This window comes from Urocitellus parryii, chromosome 16 (genome assembly GCF_045843805.1).
Source record: "Urocitellus parryii isolate mUroPar1 chromosome 16, mUroPar1.hap1, whole genome shotgun sequence".
In the NCBI taxonomy this organism is placed as follows: Eukaryota; Metazoa; Chordata; class Mammalia; order Rodentia; family Sciuridae; genus Urocitellus; species Urocitellus parryii.
Genome location: NC_135546.1, coordinates 15,395,331 through 15,417,581, shown reverse-complemented (window position 1 = coordinate 15,417,581; position 22,251 = coordinate 15,395,331). Strand labels below are relative to the sequence as shown.

At 40.3% G+C, this 22,251-nt stretch overlaps 1 protein-coding gene across 2 annotated transcripts in view; it reads right to left on the bottom strand.

The window, feature by feature from the left end:
• Atg7 (autophagy related 7) overlaps nucleotides 1-22,251 on the bottom strand; it is a 251,626-nt gene that overhangs the window by 208,208 nt on the left and 21,167 nt on the right. For both annotated transcript variants that reach the window (XM_026383026.2, XM_026383027.2), the window contains exons 4-7: nucleotides 15,402-15,519; nucleotides 12,518-12,595; nucleotides 7,467-7,583; nucleotides 6,085-6,234 (exon numbers count right to left, since the gene is read on the bottom strand). In XM_026383026.2, the coding sequence (XP_026238811.1) occupies nucleotides 6,085-6,234; nucleotides 7,467-7,583; nucleotides 12,518-12,595; nucleotides 15,402-15,519 (463 nt within the window). The remainder of the gene's footprint in view (nucleotides 1-6,084; nucleotides 6,235-7,466; nucleotides 7,584-12,517; nucleotides 12,596-15,401; nucleotides 15,520-22,251) is intronic.

Below are 22,251 nucleotides of genomic sequence, written 5' to 3'. Positions count from 1 at the left end.
TGTGTGTGTGTGTGTGTGTGTATACACAGAGAGAGAGAGAGAGAGATATAAATACAGATCTAGATATATCACAGTCTTAGTTTCAAAAAATGCACAGAAAGAGATTATAAGAAAATAAACAAAAAGTTTACTTAAAAAATTCACTATAGGCACAGTGGCACATGTCTATAATGCCGATTATTCAGTTGGCTGAGACAGGAGGATCTCAAATTTAAGGTCAGCCTGAACAATTTAGAAAAATTCTGTCTCAAAATAAAAAATAAAAAGGGCTGGGGGTGTAGCTCCATAGTACAGCACCCCTGGGTTCAATCAATCCCCAGTACACATACATACACACACACACACACACACACACACACACACACACACACATAATACAAACACATAAAAGAATAGCTGAAGAACTTTGTAAAATTGTAAAAACAGTGATGCAACCAAAAGCAAAACTAATAACTGGAACCATGCCTACAGCAGTTCACTTATTTGCCTGTATTTGTACAGTAGTCAGTCACACATTTGTCACTCAGCATTTTCCAAACTACACATGATGAGCTCCCTATGGCTTGAACTATTTAGTGGGTTACAACCAGAATTTTCGAAAAAGATGAAATAGAATAAAGAATAGTATTATTTTGTGAAAGCTGTGCATGTGTGCGTGTGTGTGTGTGCATTTAAATACATAAGTAAGTACTGAGTTATAATGTCACATGTATTTTTAATCACAAAGAAGTTTGGCATTAAGCAATCACATTACCAATCTTACATCATCCAAGAAATGACAGAAAATCAGTCAGAAACATTTATCAAGTTAGCTTTAATTTAAAGTCACACCAGAGTGAACTGGCGAAACTGTCCAGATGCACTGGCACTGCTGAGCTCTAACCCTGACAATCTCAGGAGTGGCTTCTCTGGCAAGAAGACTACTCTTCATCTCTTCATTTTATTTTATTTTTTTCAAACACAAAGGGCAAGAAGGTTGCTTTTTCATTTGCATGACTCAGGCTCTCAAAAGTTCACTTTATGCAACAACTGACAAGTTAACCCAAAGAACAGTTTCCTCTGAAAATGTAATCGGAACAATTTATTCTAAGAAAATACGGTGGGAACAATTCGAACATGTGAATAAAACTTAATGAAGCCTATTTTATTCATCATCTCTCAATTCTCACAGCCACTCCTGAGGAAGGGGGTGTTATTACTGCATGCTTGTTTAGGATGAGGAAGTTGAGGATCAGAGGGGTCACTGGCTCATTTAAGTTGCAGTGGGACTTGAAGTCTGGCTTCTTACTCTACCACAGCCTGTTGGGAGCTAGGGAGGAAAACAGGGCTGTGTGTCTTCCACAGCAGGAAGAGTTGTGACTGCAGGAGGTCACAGAGTTTATGTGTGAGGCTTCTGTTCCCAAACCTCTTCTGCATTTTCCTCATGTGCAAAATTGACAGAATGTTGCTCACTTTGAGGATCAGCAGTAAGGTGTGTGAGTGCCTAGCTCTGTGCTTGGCACATGATTAGAACCGTGATCATGGCCACTGTAGCTGCTGATGGCTAGTAAAGTGCCCTCTTCAGGGACAGGTACCCACTACCCAGAGCCAGCCAAGCCTTCTCACACAAGTGAATAGCACTTCTGGAGGCAAAGGTCCCACTTAAATTTAGAACAAATTTAAGATGGTCTATTGCCCCCTGACCCCAGCAATCCTACAGGCTCCCTCCCAGGAAAGCTAATCGCTATCAAAATTCCCTTCATCCTTCTTCAAGACAGGGATGCAGAGAGGACCCATGAATGGGTTTCAGCCCTCTGTGAGTCCTGACATTAGATGTAGAGTTGGATGCGGGTGTGTCTTTTCTGCAGGGGATTCATGGCTTCTACTGAATTGTCAGAGGTTATGCATTTGTTCCAATGACCCCAAAACTAAATTACCCATTGTAGATCACATACTTGCCCTCTAGCCTCTCTCCTGTGAGAACACTAATGACCTCTCTGACTCATTGCACATAAATTTCAGGTATATAGACAACTTGGGAAAGTTTTTGTAAACTTCCTGGCCTACATCAGAATGGAATGTTCATGTTAAAAGACAGCACTTACAATGAGCCATCCTAAGAGCTGCCTTGACTTCCTTAAGGCCCACTGTGTGGGAGGCACTGACTCAGGAGCTTCCAAAATGGAATTCCCCAGTCCTCACAACTCATTCATATCTGAACTCATTCTTCCATCATGTTTTACACACCAGGCATGACACCACAGGTCGCAAGTGCAGTGGTGGGAGATCAGAGATAGAGTCCTGACAGAAATTACATTTTTTTTTTTTTTTTGGAAGTAGTGGGAATTGAACCCAGGAGGTGTTCTTATCACTGAGTCACATCTCTAGCTTTTTTCATTTTTGGAGACAAAATCTAGCTAAGTTTTGCAAGCTGAACATGAATTTGCCATCCTCCTGCCTCAGCCCCCCTAGTTGGGATTGTAGGTGTAAACCACCTCACCCAGTTAGGAGCTTACATTTAAATGGGGGAAAAGATATTAATCAAAGATTGCTCAAGAAGATATAAAATTACTAGTGTGCTAAATAAATACCCCAAAGAAGGGTTATACAGTACTAAAGAGCCCACAACAAGAGAAATAAACCTTTTTAATAGAGGTCAAAGTAAACCAGACAAGACCTATTTGGAAAATACCACAGTGACACAGATGAAAAATGATTGTAGATTAGATGGGAGTGGTGGCAGAAGAAATCCAAAGGCAGCAGACTAAGTTCAAGATAGGAAATCCAGTAGATATGGGGGTGGTAAGAGGCAGAAAGGTATCCAGCAGGAGACCCAGATTTCTGGCTCCTGCAACTGGAAGGAGGCACTATCATTCTGAGATGGTGCTGCCCAGCCTTGGGCTGGTTCAGGTGGTGTGTGTTGAATGCATGGGGTTTCAGAAGGTCAGCAGAAGGCTAGATAAAGTGGTTTGGGGGTCCAGAGGGAGGTTCAGGTTGGTGGTAGCAAAGCGGGTCATGCATGAGGAAATGGTTACCGAAGACGTGGACACAATGATATTGCCCAGAAGAGAAAATACACTGAAAAAGAGAACAATGGCAGGATTCCAACATTTCTCCATTCTTTTATGTGTGAACACACAAAGCTCAGAGAGGAATAGTGACATTTTTGGGATCAAAGTACTGGTAAGAGGAGGGGGTGAGGGCTAGGGATGTGGACATGCAGATAAGCAAACCAGCAAGCACTTCAGAGCTCAGATGGTACTGGGAAGGAGAACCCAAAAGAGGCCTCTGAAACAGCAAAGTCAGTTGGTGCTTCCTGGAGAGATGAATCAGAATGTTGAGTAAGGCACCAGACAGAGACAGAAGGAGGGGGATATGGAGACGGACACGAAAGGGATATCTGATGGCAGAGAGGTGGGAAAAGCATGCAACATTGGAGAGCACAGCACTAGCCAGGGCACAGGCTCCATCTTGGGGAATATAAAGAGGTGAGCAATGGGTAAGGCTGGAGTAATGGCAAAAGCCAGATATGAAGAGGTTTTGAATTCTAAGATAACATGTGGGCGTTTTTTTGGTTTGTTTTTCGTTTTTTTGTAGCTGTAGATGGACAACATGACTTTATTTTATTTGCTCATTTTTGTTTGCAGTACTAAGGATCAAATCCAGTGCCTTGCATGTGCTAGGCAAGCACTCTGCCACTGAGCCCCAACCCCAGCCCAAGAAGTTTTAACTTCATCCTGAAGTCCACAGTAAGGGTTTTTCAAGAAGAAGAGTGACATAATCAAATGTTAGAACATGCCTGTGTACAGCACTGCAGAGGTCTGAGGAAACATTCAGGCCTGTGGCTGGGAGGCCATGAGAATATCCTATGAGGTCATCAGTCTGCACAGCTTCTGGTGATCCCTACTAGACAAACAACCCAAGTGTCATTTCTATGTCCCTTCTCTTCCATTACCTAAACTTTTGGTTAACTTTCCATAAGTCAGTTAGTGCCACATCTCCCACAGAAGACTTAGGTTCTGTGATAACAGCTATAATCATATCTTGTGATTTCTAGCCCAGAAGGAGGTGCTCAACATATGTACTGAGTAATTCCAGGCTTTTCTAAAGCCTGGCTCTAACCAACTGATACACCTCTAACAAAGTGAAGGGCATTATGCCTGACATTGGCAGAGTCTCAGGGTTGGATACTAGTGAATCCCCAAGAGCACTTAGGAGGAGGCCTCAAGATCTCTTCAGTCTTTCAAAAATATGCTGCTGTTGGGGAAGTGCATACATACTGTACACTTGCTACATGCCAGCCATTTTATATTATCATATTTAATCATTACAAACGTGTGTAAAGAGGTAGTGTTGGTAACATATAATAGAAGAACTAAGGTGAGAACAGGTTATGCAGTTTTCCGAAGATCACAGAACTAACAGTGGCAATGCTGGTGTCAAATATAGATCTCTTTTAGATTCCCAAGGTCAAGCCTCCACCTGAGAGATGTAAAAGAGAGATGGCAGAAAGCACAGGGGCTTTGGAAGCAGACTGTTGACTCTGGTAACTTTCAATTTCTTATGCTTCAAATGGAAAATGCAGACACTGTAACACCTATTTCACAGTTATTATAAAAACATCAAGTTTGCAAAAGCCCCTTTCAAAGTGTAGACTGCTCTACAGATTGTTATTATTTTGGTAGAGTGGCACTTTGTGGGGGGTATTTATTTACCACATTCAACCTGACCTATGGCTGCTTTTGAGCAAGCCCTGCCTGCTGTCACAAAAGAACCTCACACTTGGGTTTAGGGCTAGCTCTATGGTAAAGTGTGTGCTTTGCATGCGCAAAGCTCTAGGTTCAATCCTCAGCACCAAAAAAGAAAATTATCAGTGATTAGTCTTATTGCCACTAATTTAGCTGTAGTTCTATGAAATCATCTGGAGAAATTAAGAATTTTAATAAAAATTCAATTCTTGGTCCTCACTGTGAAAAATACTAATGCTGCTGATGATTAAAAAAAAAAAAAAAGGACATCCTAAATTTATGCTAAGGGATAATTGGGCCATCAGTTAAGGGACTCTCTTTTCTTAGCTCTGATATATGTACATGGCTATGACATTATTCCACTTCATTTCACAATACTCAACGATCTTTTATTTTTAATTCACCGCCTCCATACAGCTGAGATAGTTTACTAGTGTTATCCTTGCTTCTAAAAGACACAGGACTGTTCCATTCATTCAAAAGAACCTTACTGGGGGCCTCAGACAAATGCTAGACACTATGCAGACACAGATCCATGAGACATGGGCCTTGCCCTCCAGGAGCTTACAGTCTAAAACTGCATGAAAAGGAATCCAGACAAGGTACTATAAATGCAGATTAGGAATAAGTGTAGTGAGTCCAGATAAGGAGAGATCATACATGGCCACCCCCATGAGAACATTTCATATGAAAGGAGAATTGCAATAAGGAGAGCAAGAGTTTCTCAGGAAATGTTTCAGGAAGATGATAGTGTGTGAGGAAAAGGAAGATACGCGAAAAAGGTCTATGTATATTTGATTGGGTGGCAGTAGGGATGGTCTGGTAAAAAACAGATAGGATTTGCTGGAGCAAATATTTATGAGGAAAATAGTAGGAGACTGAAAGATAGCCTGAGCCAGAAGGAAGTCACCACTAGGCTTCTGGCCAATGAACGACAGAGTGAATTTAAGTAGTTTGAGGAAGATTTTTCCATATTAGAGTCACGCAAGATGGCAGCAAGAAGATTCAAAATATCCAGGAGTGAGAAAAGGAGAGCCTGAGCTACAGTGTTAGCACCGAGAATAAAAATGAAAACACAGGAGTAAAATACATCAGGAGAGAAAATCAAAATACCTTTATCACTAATAGGAAGTGAGGAATCCAAAATTACTGGGAGCTATAAGAGAACTGGAGCAATGTAAAAGAGGAGCTGGTTTGAGAACAGTAAGGGTAGGAGAGGACAAATATAAGAAATGTTCAACAACATCATTTGGAGGGTGGAAGAAATCTAATTTTAAATTTTTTAGCAGTCTATTATAATATGAATTTGAGATTTTTTTCCTTAACCAGATAACTAAATACTCAAAGTTTCTCTGACCTTTATCCTTTGACCTTGGAAGAAATCACTGTAGTGCTTAAGCAAGGAAACTCGCACCATGTTGTCATCATACTTGATTAGGAAGTATGGTAGGGCTGTGACACCTTCTGTTTGACAAAGATCATCATATGCCCGCTCAAGGGCTTGAATCTGAAAACAGAAAATGTGAAGTTACTCTCTAGAAAATTACATATCTATACCTCTGAGTTAAAAGCTGATATTAAATACAAAGTACCTTAAAGCCAAAAGACTACAAATGACTGACCAAAACCCTGTTGGATTTTTGTAGCAAATAAACACAAAAGTGCCCCCTAATAACACCATTTGACTTTTACATAACACTTTCTATGTGTATGGTGATGTGTCTTAGGAAAACAAAGGGACATTTATGGTACAGCGTGGTGGTTCCCTAAGTTGTCAATCACAGAGGCTGAGAGAGATGGTCAAAGTATTCTATCTTTCCTGTGAACATAAACCTACCACTGATAAATTTTACCATAATCTTTAACGGCTTTATTAAGATATACTATACAAATTGTCCATTTAAAATATATAACTCAATTATTATTTTCAGTATGTTCACAGAATTGTACAACCATCACTGAGATAATTTCAGAACATTTTTGCTCCTCCTTAAAAGAAACCCCATACCCACAAGCAGTCCATCTCATTCATAATTATTTTTACCCCAATGCAGATTCCTTTTTGACAAATTAGTCAGGTAAAACCACTAATTCAGGTAAAACCTTGAATTTGTTCTAAATATTATTATTATTATTATTATTATTACTGTTATTATAATCATTAGCAGCTGCTCTATGGCTTCAGAATATAGGCTTTTAGTCACTGATATGCTTCTTGAATTAAAATGATCTTAATATTCAATCTTTGCCTTAAACAATAATCAAAATTCTCTAGTTTGGGGTGTGTGTTCCACCAGCCTAATTAATTTAATTGCTCTTCTCAGGACTGATATCTAATGCCCTCCTTAAATGGCAATGCCTAGTTCTGCATGATGGAGATGTTCTGCTACTTAGTGTGAGGGTGGTAGAAGCTCTTGTATTTTGTTTCAAAGATTTTCTTCCCCAAAGATATTGCTTTATATTTCCCCACACTGAAAGTGAAAACCACATTTTGATAAATGCTTCCAGCCTTTCAAAATGTTCCTATAATTCCTCCCTGCAGGGTTAGTCTTTCACCAAATACCATGGAACACCTATGTAATTCCATACCATGGAATACTGTTCTCTACCTCTAGAAAATGACTTCACAATTTGTGAATACATCTGGTCTTTGGAGGATTCTAGTACCACCTCTTCATCCAGAGGTGTTCCTGTTTGCTTAAACTCAACTTTATCTGAATTTGTTTTATAGGCTAATACCTGTTTTGATGAAAACCTTTGATCCAAACCAACTGGCCCCTGAATAAGAGGAATACTCTCTGGAAGACAGAGGGCAGGATAGCAAAACCAATAGTAGAAGTGGTACTTCTTTAAATCCTAGAACAAAACATATAAAATATCAGAAGAGCACTAATAATTAAACTGAAATGCATATAATAATGTCTCATAGCTAATTAAGAAAGAAAATCGATGCACACAAAATGTCTAGCTTGTCAAATATTCTCATCCCAACAGAAATCCCAACAGAACACAGAACTTCTGCCTTGATCCCAAAATACTCTCCCAGCTGAGGATATAGTTCAGTGGTAAAGTGCTTGCCTTGCAGGCACAAGGCCCTTGGCTGCATCCCCAGCACTGTCCCTCTATAAACAATCCCAAATACCTTCTCACAGTACACACTAATAATGTGACGGTAAACATAACCTACTTTATTGATCACTTGCTAACAGAAAATGTGCAATATGTCATTGATATTATCATTGGCATGCTTTAATACAAACCACCCTTAGAGACAACTATTATTATCCCATTTTATAGACAGAAAACTGAAGCTTGGAAAAGGATAAAGCACTTGAACAATAACAACAAAAAGAGGTAAAGGGGGAGGGATCAGAACTATGTTTCCATGACTTCAGCTGCTTCCATGACTGTACCACACACACTTGATGGATCTGTGGTGGAGTAATGAACGCCAATCCCCATACAGCTCTCTTCACAATGAAATAAGTTAAGCACATCATTGAGGAAACCATGTCATTCTTGTACCCATGCCTGAGAAAATTCTTGCTATAAAATGATTGGGACCAGTGGTATTATGGATTTGGTTTGTTTTTTTTTTTTAAAGTACTGAGGTATTTGTATACACATAATGAGATATCTTGGGGAAGGGACCCAAGTGTAAACATGAAATTCACTTATATTTTATATACATCTTATGCACAGGCTGAAGGTAATTTTATATGATATTTTTAATGTGCCTGTATTTTGACTATAGTCCATCACATAAAGTCAGTTGTGGAATTTTCCATTTGTGGTATCATATGTCACCATTCAAAAAGTTTTGATGCTTGAGTATTTTTTTTAAGTTTCAGATTAAGGGTGCTGAACCTATATATCATCGCTTTTTGAAATGCCTTGCTGGCGAAATTCAAGTCAACAACTAATAATTAAGCACTTGCTATGTACAAAGCAAAATATGAGCCATTCTGATAAAATGAATCAACCTCGGCCCAGCCATCGGGCAGCTCATTTTCTATGTGGAACAGAGATAAAATGTGTGCAGGATTAACCATAAGAGTCACACTGAAGTTTCAAATACAAAGGAGCAACAATGGTAGAAGTGTTTTCAACTTCACTGGGATTTAAGACATTTCCACACCAGGTTAAAGCAACCCAAGGACGGGGATTTGACCCAGGGAAGAGGATTCATGAGGCTATCCTTGATACTGCTCCCACCTGGGCTCTTTCTTGTCTTTGAATTCCTGCAGTGTTTGGGGCCTGCATCACTCATGTGGTACAGTACCAGATTTACATGGGTACTGAGCAGCTTCCTCACTTATCTGTGACAACTGGACACTAATACAGTTATCTAGCTAGTTAATATTTCTTCTTGAATCTTGATAAGAATAAAAACTGTGGCTTGGTATGACTTTTTGTTTGTTGTTCAATGGTACTGGGGATTGAACCCAGGATCACTCTACCACAGAGCTATAGTCCAAGATCTTTTATTTTTTTTAAATATTTTTTAGTTGTAGTTGGACAGAATACCTGTATTTTACTTATTTTATGTGGTGCTGAGCATTGAACCCATCATCTCGCACGTGCTAGGCAAGCGCTCTACACTGAGCCATAACCCTGGCCCACCCCCACAGATTTTTTCATTTTTAATTTTGAGACAGAATCTTGCTAAGTTTCCAAGGCTGGACTTGAACTTGAGATACTCCTGCCTCAGCCTCCCAAGTTGCTTGGATTTCAGGTATGCACCATTTTGCTCATCAGATGACCTTTTTAAAATTGAGAAATAATTTATATACTATAAAATTCACCATGTTAAGCTGTCCATTTTAGTGGGACTTTTTTTTTTCTTTTAGAATTTGGACAAAATTGAACCACCATCACCACTAATTTTAGAATCTTTTCATCAGCCCATAGCCATTTGTGTATCTTCTGGTAGAAGCTCTCTACTCCCCTACCTCTCTATCCTCTAGCAAACAACCATTAACCTATCATCTGTCTCTATGGATTTGTCTGTTCTGGCCTTTTCATACAAATGGAATCATACCTGATGACTCTTTAAACATAAATTTACATATAAACATGCTTCCAGATAAGAAGGTCTACTAATTAGTTTCCACAGTGTCTAACTCTACCACTAATTGATCAACTAAGAAAAAACTCCCTTTTCACGATGGCAAAACAAACTGAAAAATTGAAATTAATGAAGTGTCTGGTCCTTTGAGGCCTAAAAACAGCAGAAAGGAAAGCAAAAACATCCCCCAGAGATGATTCTCTCTTCTTTGTACTTAAATGATTTGTCATAACTGATCTTTAGCGAAAGGTTAAACAATTCAAGATGAAGGACCTCACACATTCTAAGGAGTTTTATCAGGTCATCTTCAAAAGCCAAAGGCTTGAATTTCTTAGGATTCTTTTCAGGATACAAAGGACCTTGGTTAAATTAAACATAAGGCTCTTTGAGCCTGAAGATTTTAAAAGAGAAATTAATTTTTTTTTTTTTTTTTTTTTGTAAATCAGGCTAAGAACACTCAGAAAGGGCAGTGAGGCCAACACACATAACACCTCTGAGAAATGCCTCCAAACTTTAAGTCAGAGCTGTTATTTTTCTCATTAAGGGCAAATTGTTATTTATGTTCTATTAAAGAGAATTCTTGGTATAAGAAATGTATTAATGTTCAACTAAAAAAACCAGAAATATTTAGCAATATTTAAATAAATCTATCCTAGTAGAGAACCTACAAAAGTAATCAAATGTACAGAAAATGATTACCATAACTTATTAGAAAATGTGCTCCTTGTAGATAACCACACATTGCTATAATCTTTGGGGTCCCACCATTCCCTCTGTGCTTGGGCAATAAAAAAGGGAGGTGGCATTTAGGAGAAGCAGATGAAGCTGTAATGATACACACTTCATCCACGGCAAAGAACTTACTCTAAGTAAATAAAATGAGCAGGAAAAAAGAATATCAATATGGTCAATATTGCTTCCTGCAGCATTTTTTATAATAGGGAACATTAGAAACAACCTAATGGCACACACCTATACCATAATCTCAGCAACTCAGAAGGCTGAGGCAGGAGGATCTTAAGTTTGAGGCCAGTCTCGGCAATAGTAACACCCTGTCTCAAAATATAAAATAAAAAGGGCTGGGAATATAGCTCAGTGGTAAAGCGTCCCTGTGTTCAATCCCCAGCACTGGAAAAAAAGGAAAGAAAAGAAACAACCTAAATGTACAACAGGAGTCTATGGAATATTTACTAGACAGAACATTATACAGTTAACATAAAGGACAAATCAGTTTTACTTACACTTACAAACGTGCACGCACGCATGCACGCGCGCGCACACGTGTTCTTTGATACACAATGGGGTTATGTCTAGGTAAACCCATCATAAGTTAAAAACATCACCTGAGTTAAACATGCATTTAATATACCTAATCTACATCACATATTAGACTAGTCCACCCTAAATGTGCTCAGACCACTTATAGTAGCTTACAATTGGCCAAATTATCATAACCCAAAGCCTCATGCAAAGTATTGATCATTGTACTGAAAGTGAGAAAGGGAATGGTTGTATGGATACACTTTCAGAGAAGGCTGAAAAATCCTAAGTCAAACCATCAAAAGCCAGGGACCATCTCTACACACATTTGCATGTGTGTGCATAGCTAGTATCTTTACAAGCAGCCTTTACCTTTCCCTAACTTGCCTCTTCACTGAGACCTAGTCTTTCCCTCCAGCTCCTTAACTCTACCCACTGTAGGCAGTGATGTAACACTCATGTGATTCCCTTTCCTCTTCAAGGCTTCCCTTAATGTATTTTAAAATTAGATCATATATATAAAGGCATTTTCCTTTGTTTATTAATTTTTATCTAAAAACTTTTTTTGAGACAAGGTCTTGCTATGTTGCCCAAATTGGCTTCATACTTGTGATTGTCCTGCCTCAGCCTCTGAGCACTTGAAGTATAGGCATATGACAACATGCCTGGTTCTTTCTTTGTTAAAATAAATAAATAAATAAAATTGTATGGTCAAGCCACATTGTGTGAGCTCCTCTGACCCAGAAGCTCTTTTCCCTTATTTAAGGGGTGCTACAGTTTGAATCTGGAGTGTCCCCCACAGGCCCACATGTTAAGGCCTTGGTTGCCAGACTGTGGTGCCCATTGGCAGGTGATGGGGATTTAGGAGGGGACATAGTGGAAGAAAATGAGGTTACTGGGGATGTGTCCTGGAATGGGATATTGGGACCCTCTCCCTCCTTTCCTGTCTCTCTCTTTGTTCCTAGCCACCCTGAAATGAACAGCTTCTCCACCATAAACTCCTGCCATGAGTGCTGCCACAGGTCCAAAGGCAACAGGGCCAAGTGACCATGAGCCAAAATAAATTTTCTCCTTATAAGTTGAGTATCTCAGGTATTTTGTCATAATGACAATTAACACACTAGGCCTAGCAACTAAGCTTTTCAGGACTGTATTTAACAAAGATGTTAGTTGGCAATAATGAAACCACTGCTCCCTAAGCCTGACTTTATAATGTCCTTAATAACAGGAGTTGGGTCACTGTGTTATAGAAACTATGCAACTACTACCAGTGTGATCAGTATGAATGAATTCATTTTGCATTGTAATAAAGCCACTAATCAAATTAGAGCTTCTTTAACAGCTATATTGAATATCACGAGGTAACACCTTCAGAGAGAAGAGAGCAGCCCGTCCTCTTGGTCCACCAGAATGAACTGGGGATTTCACCAGTCTCAGTACAACAGAGAGCCCATTTACTTACTGCAAATGTCAACAGGAGGAACTTGTTGAGGAGTACAGGGTTTTCAAGAGCAGCGCCTGACTTTATGGATTCCCAGATCTGCCAAAAGCAAGAAAAGCGTTAAGACAGGTTGCCGGGCAACTCTGAGCTTCTCACTGTCAAGCAAAGTGTGAAACTGAGAAGCCCCAGGCTCTTCTTGTTTTGAGGCCCAGCACTGCTTATCCTGGGCACTGAAGAGGATCATTACTTTCTGGCCCACTTGACACTGCCTCTCTGTCAGCCATGCTCCTGAGCCAAGTAAGGGAGCGTCTCCTCCAGCCAAAGCATCTCCTCCAGCCAAAGAATCTCCTCTATGGGAATCTCAGCACAAAAGAGACAACCAGGTCACTCCTGTGCATTCCTGATATCCTTCAGTAGCTACCTACTTATTTTCTACAACAGGGTTGCAGAAATAAAAGACACAGCCCCTGCCCTCAGGAAGCTCATAATCTCGGGAGAGAGACAGGCATAAATGTACAAGTTCAACACCACGTAGGACTTGCTATCATAGAAGTAGGTAACAACAGACTGGACTTGCTATCATAGAAGTGGGTAACATCACCCAGCAGGGATTCTCGAAGGAAGTGATCTCAACTACAGTGAGGGGATTTCTCAAAGCCAGACTTGGGTTTACCCTGCCTTGAGAGATGAAAAGGAGAATGAAATACAAGTTTATGTACACTCCATAAGAACTTTGGAAGCTAAAGCTGGTCCTGGTCACAAGATGTTTTAGTAGCTAAGATTAGCTGCTAAACTTTGTGTTGCTAAGCAGGACAAAATAGTCACCCCAACAGAAGAACCATTCCCCAAGGACAGCTGTGGAAAAAGCAAGGAGAAATAAGCCCTTCCCATTGACATCATGGCCTTGGAGGAACTGGACCTGAAAAAGCAGGCCCTGGCTTTCTCATGAGCCAACATGGAGGTAGGTGTAAACTGCCAGAAGTCTGAGCCCCTGTCAAGTGTCAAGGGGTGGGATTCCTGTGAAGACAACCTATTTTTCCCATGATAGATTAAGAACTGTCTCAACTCTTTGGAGGTTCCCTTTTAAGTGTGCAGCCAAGGCAAGAGATCCAGAGGCAGTCAGGTCACAGGTCAAGAAAAATGACCAGCCATCACCACCTGAGTCATGAGCCTCATCCACTGAGAGGGATGTATGGGAAGCCTGCCTTGGGACCGGCTGGGAGATTTCCTTCCCTGACCACTGTGCCCACAAAAATAGGAAACCCCCTCTTTTTTGTTCTCCTACAATTGTTGATTTTAAGCATGGTACTTTCAAAAAGTCTTTTAATTGACATAGAATTATTATACATATTTATGGAATATAGTGTGATGATTCAAGCCATGCATACAATGGAAAATGATAAAATCAGAGTAATATTCTTGTCTTTGCCAGGAACCTTCAAAATCCTTTCTTCTTGTTATTTTGAGATATGCAATAAATTGCTGTAAACTGATTATCGTATTATGCTAGAGAATCTTAGAATGTATTCTTCCCAGCTCACTTCATGTTAATACCTAAAATCCACCCTCTCTATATTTTCTCTCTCCTCTCCCATTCCCAACCTCTGGTAACCACTCTTCTATTCTCTACTCCTATGAGATCAACATTTTCAGCTTTCACAAGAGATAAGAACATGCAGTGATTGTCATATTCTGCCTGGCTATATCACTTAGTTCCACCCATGTCACAGCAAATAACAGGATCTCTCATTTTATGGCTGAATAATATTCCACTATATTTATGTACCACATTTTCTTAATCCTTTCAGCCATTGATGTACACCGCAGTTGAGTCCACCTCCTGGCTATTGTGAACAGTGCTACAATAAACATGGGAGTCCAGATGTCTCTTCCATATAGTCATTTCATTTACATGGGATATATAAGAGTATATACCCATAAGTGGGATTGCTGGAATATATGATAGTTCTATTTTCAGAGTTTTGAGGAACAGTCACACTATTTTCTATAAAGGCTGTACAAATAAACATTCCCATCAACAGGATATAAGATGACATTTATTCAATTTCATTGTCCAGTACATGCCTTTCTGTTCCCTTTCCCTCCCCCTAGTGCATATCCTCTACTCTACTGGTCTTGACCAAATTATGTTATGTGCAATACAAATATATGACAATGAAACCCACAATTCTGTATAATTACAACATACCAATAAAAATTTTTAAAAAGATGACTTTTTTTTTTTTTACTAACACTGGTGTAAAGATCACTCAATTAAGAGTGGTAAGGAGGATTGGGATAAACTGTCCCTCTCTTTTCTCTCTATCCCTATTTAAATTCTTTTAAATCAGCTATGAAGCAAAGGAAAGATATTCCAGGTATAGAGAACATCATGTCCCAAAAAGACAAGAGAGAAGAGAAAGCAGGTGATGGGAGTTACAGCTGATCTGCTGTGACCAAATACAGTCCAAAGAGACCAACAGTGGCCTTATAAATCAGAAGCAGATTAGCTTTAGCCCTGAAAGTGCTGGAGATTCTGTATAACTAACCTCCCATGGCATCGTCATGCACAGGACAACCAAGCCTCTCTGGGGCACAAGGCACAGAGCACCTGGATGCATTCAGCCACAGGAATGTAACTTTCAGGGAGAGGCTAGGCTTCTCCAAAGTGCTCACTGGAGATCAGCAAACCTGAGTTTTCACCCTCTGGCCTATGTCCAGCTGAGAGCCAGTGTCTTCTCCCTGATCTTCTTGCCAGTACAGAAGGAGCAATTTATTTCTCTATAGAGAAATAAACGGAGACCTGCAAACATCTTCAAATATTTATTATATACTAGTTTCTGCATCAGACCCATGTGCCCAATCAGAAACATGTTACCTGCCAGGCCCACAGAAAATGGCTAACCTCATTGGCTGCTTGTTCCAGAAGGAGCTTCTTATCCGCAGTCTTGAAAGACTCCAGTGTGTTGGTGTTGTACAGTGTCCCTACAGCAGGGCAGCAGTGTGCAGGCGTGGGAGCACTCCTAGACACAGAGAGACTCAGTTAGCAGGCACCGCAGGGACCCTGTGTGAACCAGGAGAATGGCAAGGAAACCAGTTTCGCCCAGCCGGAAAGGGAGAAGACTAAGCCTGGGACCAACACCATCATTCCAGGACTGAGAAGCAGGTGCCATTCCCCAAGAAGCCTACGACAGCATGCTGCTCCTCACTACCTCCCAAACAGAAGTTCCTTTTCTATCTTTTATTCTTTCCTATATTCAATCTAAGAGGGAAAACCTTGGGTCAAGACTGTGCCAAGTGTGAGTTCTTATTAATAGCTCTTTTCCCCACTTAAAGACTCAAGCAACCTGCCCCAGGTCATATAACTCTGGGCGGTCAAATCTAAAACCAGAACTGGTTGACTTCAAGGCACTGTGCTGCCTGGCCCCAGGGCCCTGCTCTAATCCTCTATTCCAGAAAGCCAGCTCCCATTTTCTCTGGTAATAGAGGACACATAAAATGAAACATAATATTTTAGAGCACTTGTAAGAACAATGGCCATTACACCCAAGTGGAGGACACTAAGCTCCCAGAGAGCTGTAAGCACATTTCCTCTGCTTATTCCACGATCTGGGCTCTGCACTTGGCTGCTGCTGAGCAAATCCCCGAGGGCCATCAGAGTCAGCAGACAAAATGTCCTGTGCCTGGGCCACCTGTCAATCTATGGTACCACATGGTTCATGCACGCTACAATGCCCCACAAAGACCTCAAGATCCTAAGAGAAATCAAAGTTAGGAAAAGAGATGATGAGTTGATTCTGAATACAAATTCAGACATGGACAAATCAGCTCTCTCTTCTGAGATGATTAACTTATGTTTCAGAGGTTACAGATGCAAAATGAATATATGCATTTCATTAATGACCTGATATTACTGCCATTTACAACCAATGCAGAGAATGCACTGTTACTCGTTACACTAATGGTAGCTGCTTGGTGTAAATAACCAGTGTCTTTTCATTTAGAGTCTGCAAAAAAAAAAAAAAATGGGTTTGGGGAGCTGAAGGAGAAGAGCTCTAAACCTAGAGCAGGTGTGACAGGATATAAGAACGCTCTCCAATGCTGCCTGTGAGGCTCAAATGCCAAGTTGGGGGAGGGAGGCAGAGAGCGATGGCTCAAAGGCTGAAGCCTTCCCTTGGGAGCTGTGAGTCAGCAAATCACAGGTTGTTTGTCACCATGCTCCTCCAATAAGGGAATATTCTTCATCCAGGTAAGATGAGGACATCAAGTTAGACTTGAGGAGAAAGAGAAATGACAAGAGGCAAGATTAGGCCTACAGGGAAGGAAAAGGAAGCAGAGCAGTTGGTAAGCTAGGCCTTTCCACCCAGACTTAACTCTATGGAATTACTGCTGAAATGCAACCCTGGGACACAGGGAGGATGCTATGAACTAATTTGAATACAAGTACAAAAGAGGAAGTTTCACTTCTTCCCAAGTGTCCAAATGTCACAGGTACATGAGGGCCACGTCAAAGCCTTGCTCTGAGAGGGGAGGAACCTATCTCCCAAGAACCCAAGCTACTGCCAGGATGGCTCCCAGGAACACCAACACTTAGGCCAGGAAATAAATGATGAGGATTGGAAAGGAGAAGCATTATTTAGGACTAAAATTCTATTGGGGAGATAAATTAAAAATAAATAAATAAATAATAATAATAGAAGGAAAAGCCCAATACTTAGGGATGAGAAATTTTAATTCGAACAGTTCTGACACTATTTTGTAGTTTAGTTTACTATGATTCTATTTATATGAAATGTCCAAACTAGGCAAATTCACACAGACACAAAGTAGATTCTTGGTTGCCCAGCGCTGGGGTATAGGGAGGAGGCAGATGGAGAATGACTACTAGAGGTTTCTTTTTGGAGTGATGATAATGGTGACGATTGCACAGCTCTATGGGCATACTAAAAACTACTAATGTGTACACTTTAAAAGGGGAAACTTCAGGCTGGGGTTGTGGTTCAGCAGTAGAGGGCTTGCCTAGCACGTGTGAGGTCTTAGGTTCAATCCTCAGCACCACATATAAAAAAATAAACAAAATGAAGTTATTGCGTCCAACCACAACTAAAAAAAATATATAAAACAAGTGTGGGGGGGGACTTCATAGCAGGTGAACTTCCTCTCAATAAAGCTGCTAAAAGAATATGAATTAGAAATCTCCCCTACATACTAAACCCAAGAAGGAATTCTCAATGATGCACACACTAACCTAGTGCCCTTTGATGTGAAATGCCCTTCCAAGGCCCACGTGTTAAAGGTCTGGTCCTCAGGGTGGAGGTGATGGAATCTTTAGGAGGTGGGGCCTAGTGGGAGGCTCCTAGTCCTTGGGGACATGCCCTCCTAAGGCAGTTCGGCAGTTCTCCTGGGACTCCTTGCCAGCACTGCTATAAAAGCCTGATATTGGCCCCACCCTTCTCTTGCTCTCTCATCCTGTTGAAGATGTGACCTTTCGTTCCTGCACATGCTTCTGCCATAATGTGCCACCACTTCTTTCCCCTCACAAGAGGCTAAACAAATGGGTCCCCACCCCACCCCATCCCTGATCTTGGACTTTTAACTTCATAAAGTTTGCTGCCTCAGTTATTTTGTTGTAGTAATGCCAAGCTCACTAACAAACCTGGTAAAGTATGGATTTCACAAAGGCCTGAATTCTGGGCCAGTGTGGGGACATAATGTTTTTTAAAATCTCAGTAGCATGCACCAGTTATTTCCTGGCAGCGGGTAACCAGAACAGAATAAATCCTCCAGAAGAACAGAGGTTGAGTTTTATACCTACAGAGTTCTTTACTCCACATGAACAACTTTGTATAACTATGGGGAGCTTGGGGAATCACACCCTTGCTTCATTTTCTCCTATTTTCCCTAATAATCTCTGAGTTTTAATTTATAACATCCTTAATGGAGTCCACTGGTATCTTTCCAAAAACATCACATCCCATTTTGACAGCCTACAGTTATTTAAGCAACTAGTATGCACCAACCCTATGGTAGATGCAGGCAGCACAGGAGAGGACGAGACAGACACAACCTGTGTCCTGCGCACAGGCTTTTGCACAACTACTTTTTAGGTTCTTTGAGGGCAAGAGTTACGCCTTATCTTCTTCCAATCAGATCTAATTTGAGACTTAGAAAAAAAATTTTTCCTTATGATTAAAGATAAAAATAAATAATCTTCAGGATAAAGAGAGCCCAGGAAAGATTTTTTTTTTTTTAACCATTTCACTTTGGTACAGAGATTGTCATCCAAAACTGACCTTTCTCTTCAACAGAAATTGATGACGTACTCAATGCTTATAGCCGGGCATACCATTTTCCAGTCTTTCTGGCCAGAAAGGCACATCTCTTCTCAAAAAGAATCTGAGGGGAGTAGTAACACATGTCCCTTTCCAGCCAGGCCCTTTAAGAGACCGGCTGGGCCTCCATCTTCCACCTATTTTAACTCTGGCTCTATTTCCCATCTCCCAGTTGTTACTTGAAAGTAACAACTCAGACTTAACTAAAGCACAAAGGCAAAGCACTTGAGGATGATGGAGCCACAAAGTGGAAGACAACCAGATGCCATCCCTGACTATTAGGTAAGCAAGAAATAAACTTTCTTTGCATTTGAGCTCTTCCATTTCTGGGTCTGGTTCAGTGGCACAACCTACTCTAAGACCATACTCTCATCTTCAAGGCATGGCATCTGATTAAAGACTACTTGAGCAACTCACTCCATGTAATTTAAAGAATAGCATCCTGGTGCTGCTAACTGCTAACAGAGATCCTTAAGACTAGGAGCCTGGGGGAAGGGATGTAGCTCAGTCTTAAGCGCATATACTTTGCATACATGAGGCTCTGGGTTCAATCCACAGCATCCAAATAAAACAAAAACACCCAAATAAAACAAAAAAATATGTTGTTTTTTTTTTTTTTAAAGACTAGGAGCCCAGAGTCAAAGGGGTTTATCTGGTGCTATGCAAACATGAGACACCTTTGGCTTCAACAGTTAAGAACCAGGGCTGTTCGCTCTCAACTGTTTCTCCTTCCTCTCCGAATGCCCAGTGCCTAGTGCACACAGTATAATCAAGACACAGAGGAAGCAATCAATGAGTATTCCTGAAATAATGATCACTTCTCCACATTTATTAGTCACTGAGCACACTACAATGCAAATATCTGTCCTCTGCTCCTCTCTCCCCATCTCTCTCATACTGCAGTGGAGCCCTAGAGTCCTAAGTCTTTGCATTTCTAATACCCACAATCCTGCAAATTGTAGACATTCAGTTTGATTAATAAATTCATAAAGATTTACCCCCACAAACCCATGCAGATATATGATGATAAAAACAAAGAAAGTAGCAATAACAGATAACTTGGACACAGAAATCTCCTACCTTCTGAGGAAAGTCCTAAATGCTTTTATTAAAATTCCTAATCATGCTACAAAAGAAAGACTCAGAAAAACACAGACGTTTAATAGTAGGGGAACACTAGAAGCCCAGAGATGAGAAAAAAAAAGCTAAAAACAAAACAAAACAAATAAACAAAAACACAAGACTTATTTGAGGTAGCACATTTAATTAGCCGTAAATCCCAGGTCTTCAAACTTCAAATTCAGGGCTATTTTCACAGCACAGGGGCCATGTTTTCCTCCTGCTCACCTCCCCAGTGTCTGCCACAGTGATTCACACACTGGTGGTACTGAATGGGTAAAGGAAAAAGTATCACCAGCGTAATCAAGCAATTTGTGTGACAGTCATAGCTGCAGGATCACAGAGTTTCTTTGACCAAAATGGATTACTCAAGATTTGTATGCTTGGATTTTGTAATAAGATCAAATTTAACTTCCTTGAGCTACTTTTTTTCTTACTAATGTCTCAAAGAATAAAAGTTTTAATGCTTGTACATTTTCAGTCTTTTCATTGTTATATTGAAGTTGCCCCCAAAGTTGATCAGTCTTGCCAAAACACCAAGAGAGCTTACTAGCACTTAATTTGTTTTGAGAAGTAATCATCAGAAATTTGATGGATCAAGAAAGTTCCAAAGGAGAAAAGAAAGGCCAATACACACTTTATAAATGTATAAAGCCTAACACTATTTGGGGTTTATGTCATACTTTTTTTTTTTAACAATTTTTGTGTCAATTTTATTGAGGTACAATTCAATTAATATACAGTAAGATTTGCCAATTTTTTGTGTGTGTATTTGGTGCTAGGGATTGAATCCAGGGCCTTGGGCATACAAGGAAAGCATTCTACCAACTGAGCTATATCCTCAGCCCTGTGTTATGCTTTTAATTTTGCAATCTGATGGAGATAAAAGAATAAAATGTATTGATTTTTTTGAGAAATAAAACAAAGAATTCTAGAGACACTTTATTTGCAATAACCTAACCACTGACTATACTACTGCCACTTGGAGAAACCATGTGACTTTACAAAGACTTCTGCTCTCCCCAAAATTCCTCATCTTGACCCTGCTGAGGTAGCAGACATTGGAAGTGGATCTCACCAGAGCCTTTACTTCTTTAATCTTCCATAATCTTAAAGCCCCTTAACATGGTTATGCGTCTAACTGCAACCCTCCCCCCGTTCTAATTTTTTGTGTAAACTTTAGTTTGAGAAAATGAATTCACAAGGACCACAAATTCTTTCATCCACAAACCTAAGGACCCTTGTACTGAACTCTAACCTCTGGACTTCTGACATTGTTGATCTTCTTCTCCTTCATCAAAGCCCTTCCTCCTTTGGTTTATATAGGACTTTTCATTTTTCAGACTATCCTATGACAATCCATTTCCCAGTTTTGCATCCTCTAAATCAGGGCCACACTCACTGCTCAGACCCTCTGTTCTTCTCATCCACTGCTCTCTTTCCTACATATGGCCTCATGGCTTTTTCTGCATGGATGACCACCACACCAACTACTCACCCCTCTCTTGGACTCAGTCCATTCTGACATTTCTGGGGGACACTGTCACTCAAACTCAACATGTTCTAAGCCAAAACTTCTATAATTCAGAAATACGCTTCTGAATACATTTTAGTTTTCCCCTCACCGCCCCCCCACCAGTCCTGGGGATGGAACCCAGGGCCTTGTACATGTTACACAAGTGCTCTGTCACTGTGCTTTCTAAATTTAGCTAGCTGTGACTTTTTGACCCATTTTATCTTTTGACCCACAGTCTCTTCATCTGAAAAAGTGAAAAATCACACTTGGCAGATCTGAAAGGATTAAGTTTATAGAAATGCCTAGCCAGTTAAGTGTTCAGTATATGCCTCTCTTCTCTCCAGCAACTCCCCTAGTTGCCAAGTGGATTTAAAAAAAGAAATATATCTGTCATATCCTTTGAACATTACCATAATGTCTTGCACAGTGGCTCCTATACCAATCTGGCTTAATAAACATTCATTGATCAATGCATACGCTACTAAAGGAGTAAGTCAAGAGAATAAAGAATCATAAAATATAAGCTACAATCAAAATCAGGAGAGATGCTCGATAAGTCTCAATCTAGATGGTAGCTGGTTCCTACAAGGCTCTGAAAAATATTCATTTTTTTCTGCTGAAAAAATGAACCATTGACACCTAAAAAAAATATTTAAAAATGAACCAGAAAGTCCTAAGCATCTAGCACTTATCTTAACAGGATGCACAAGGGAACCTGAGGCCCTGGCTCTGCTCCCCAGACCCTCTCCAGCTTCTCCTGTGGTCCACCTCTGAGGGAGGTGAGAATG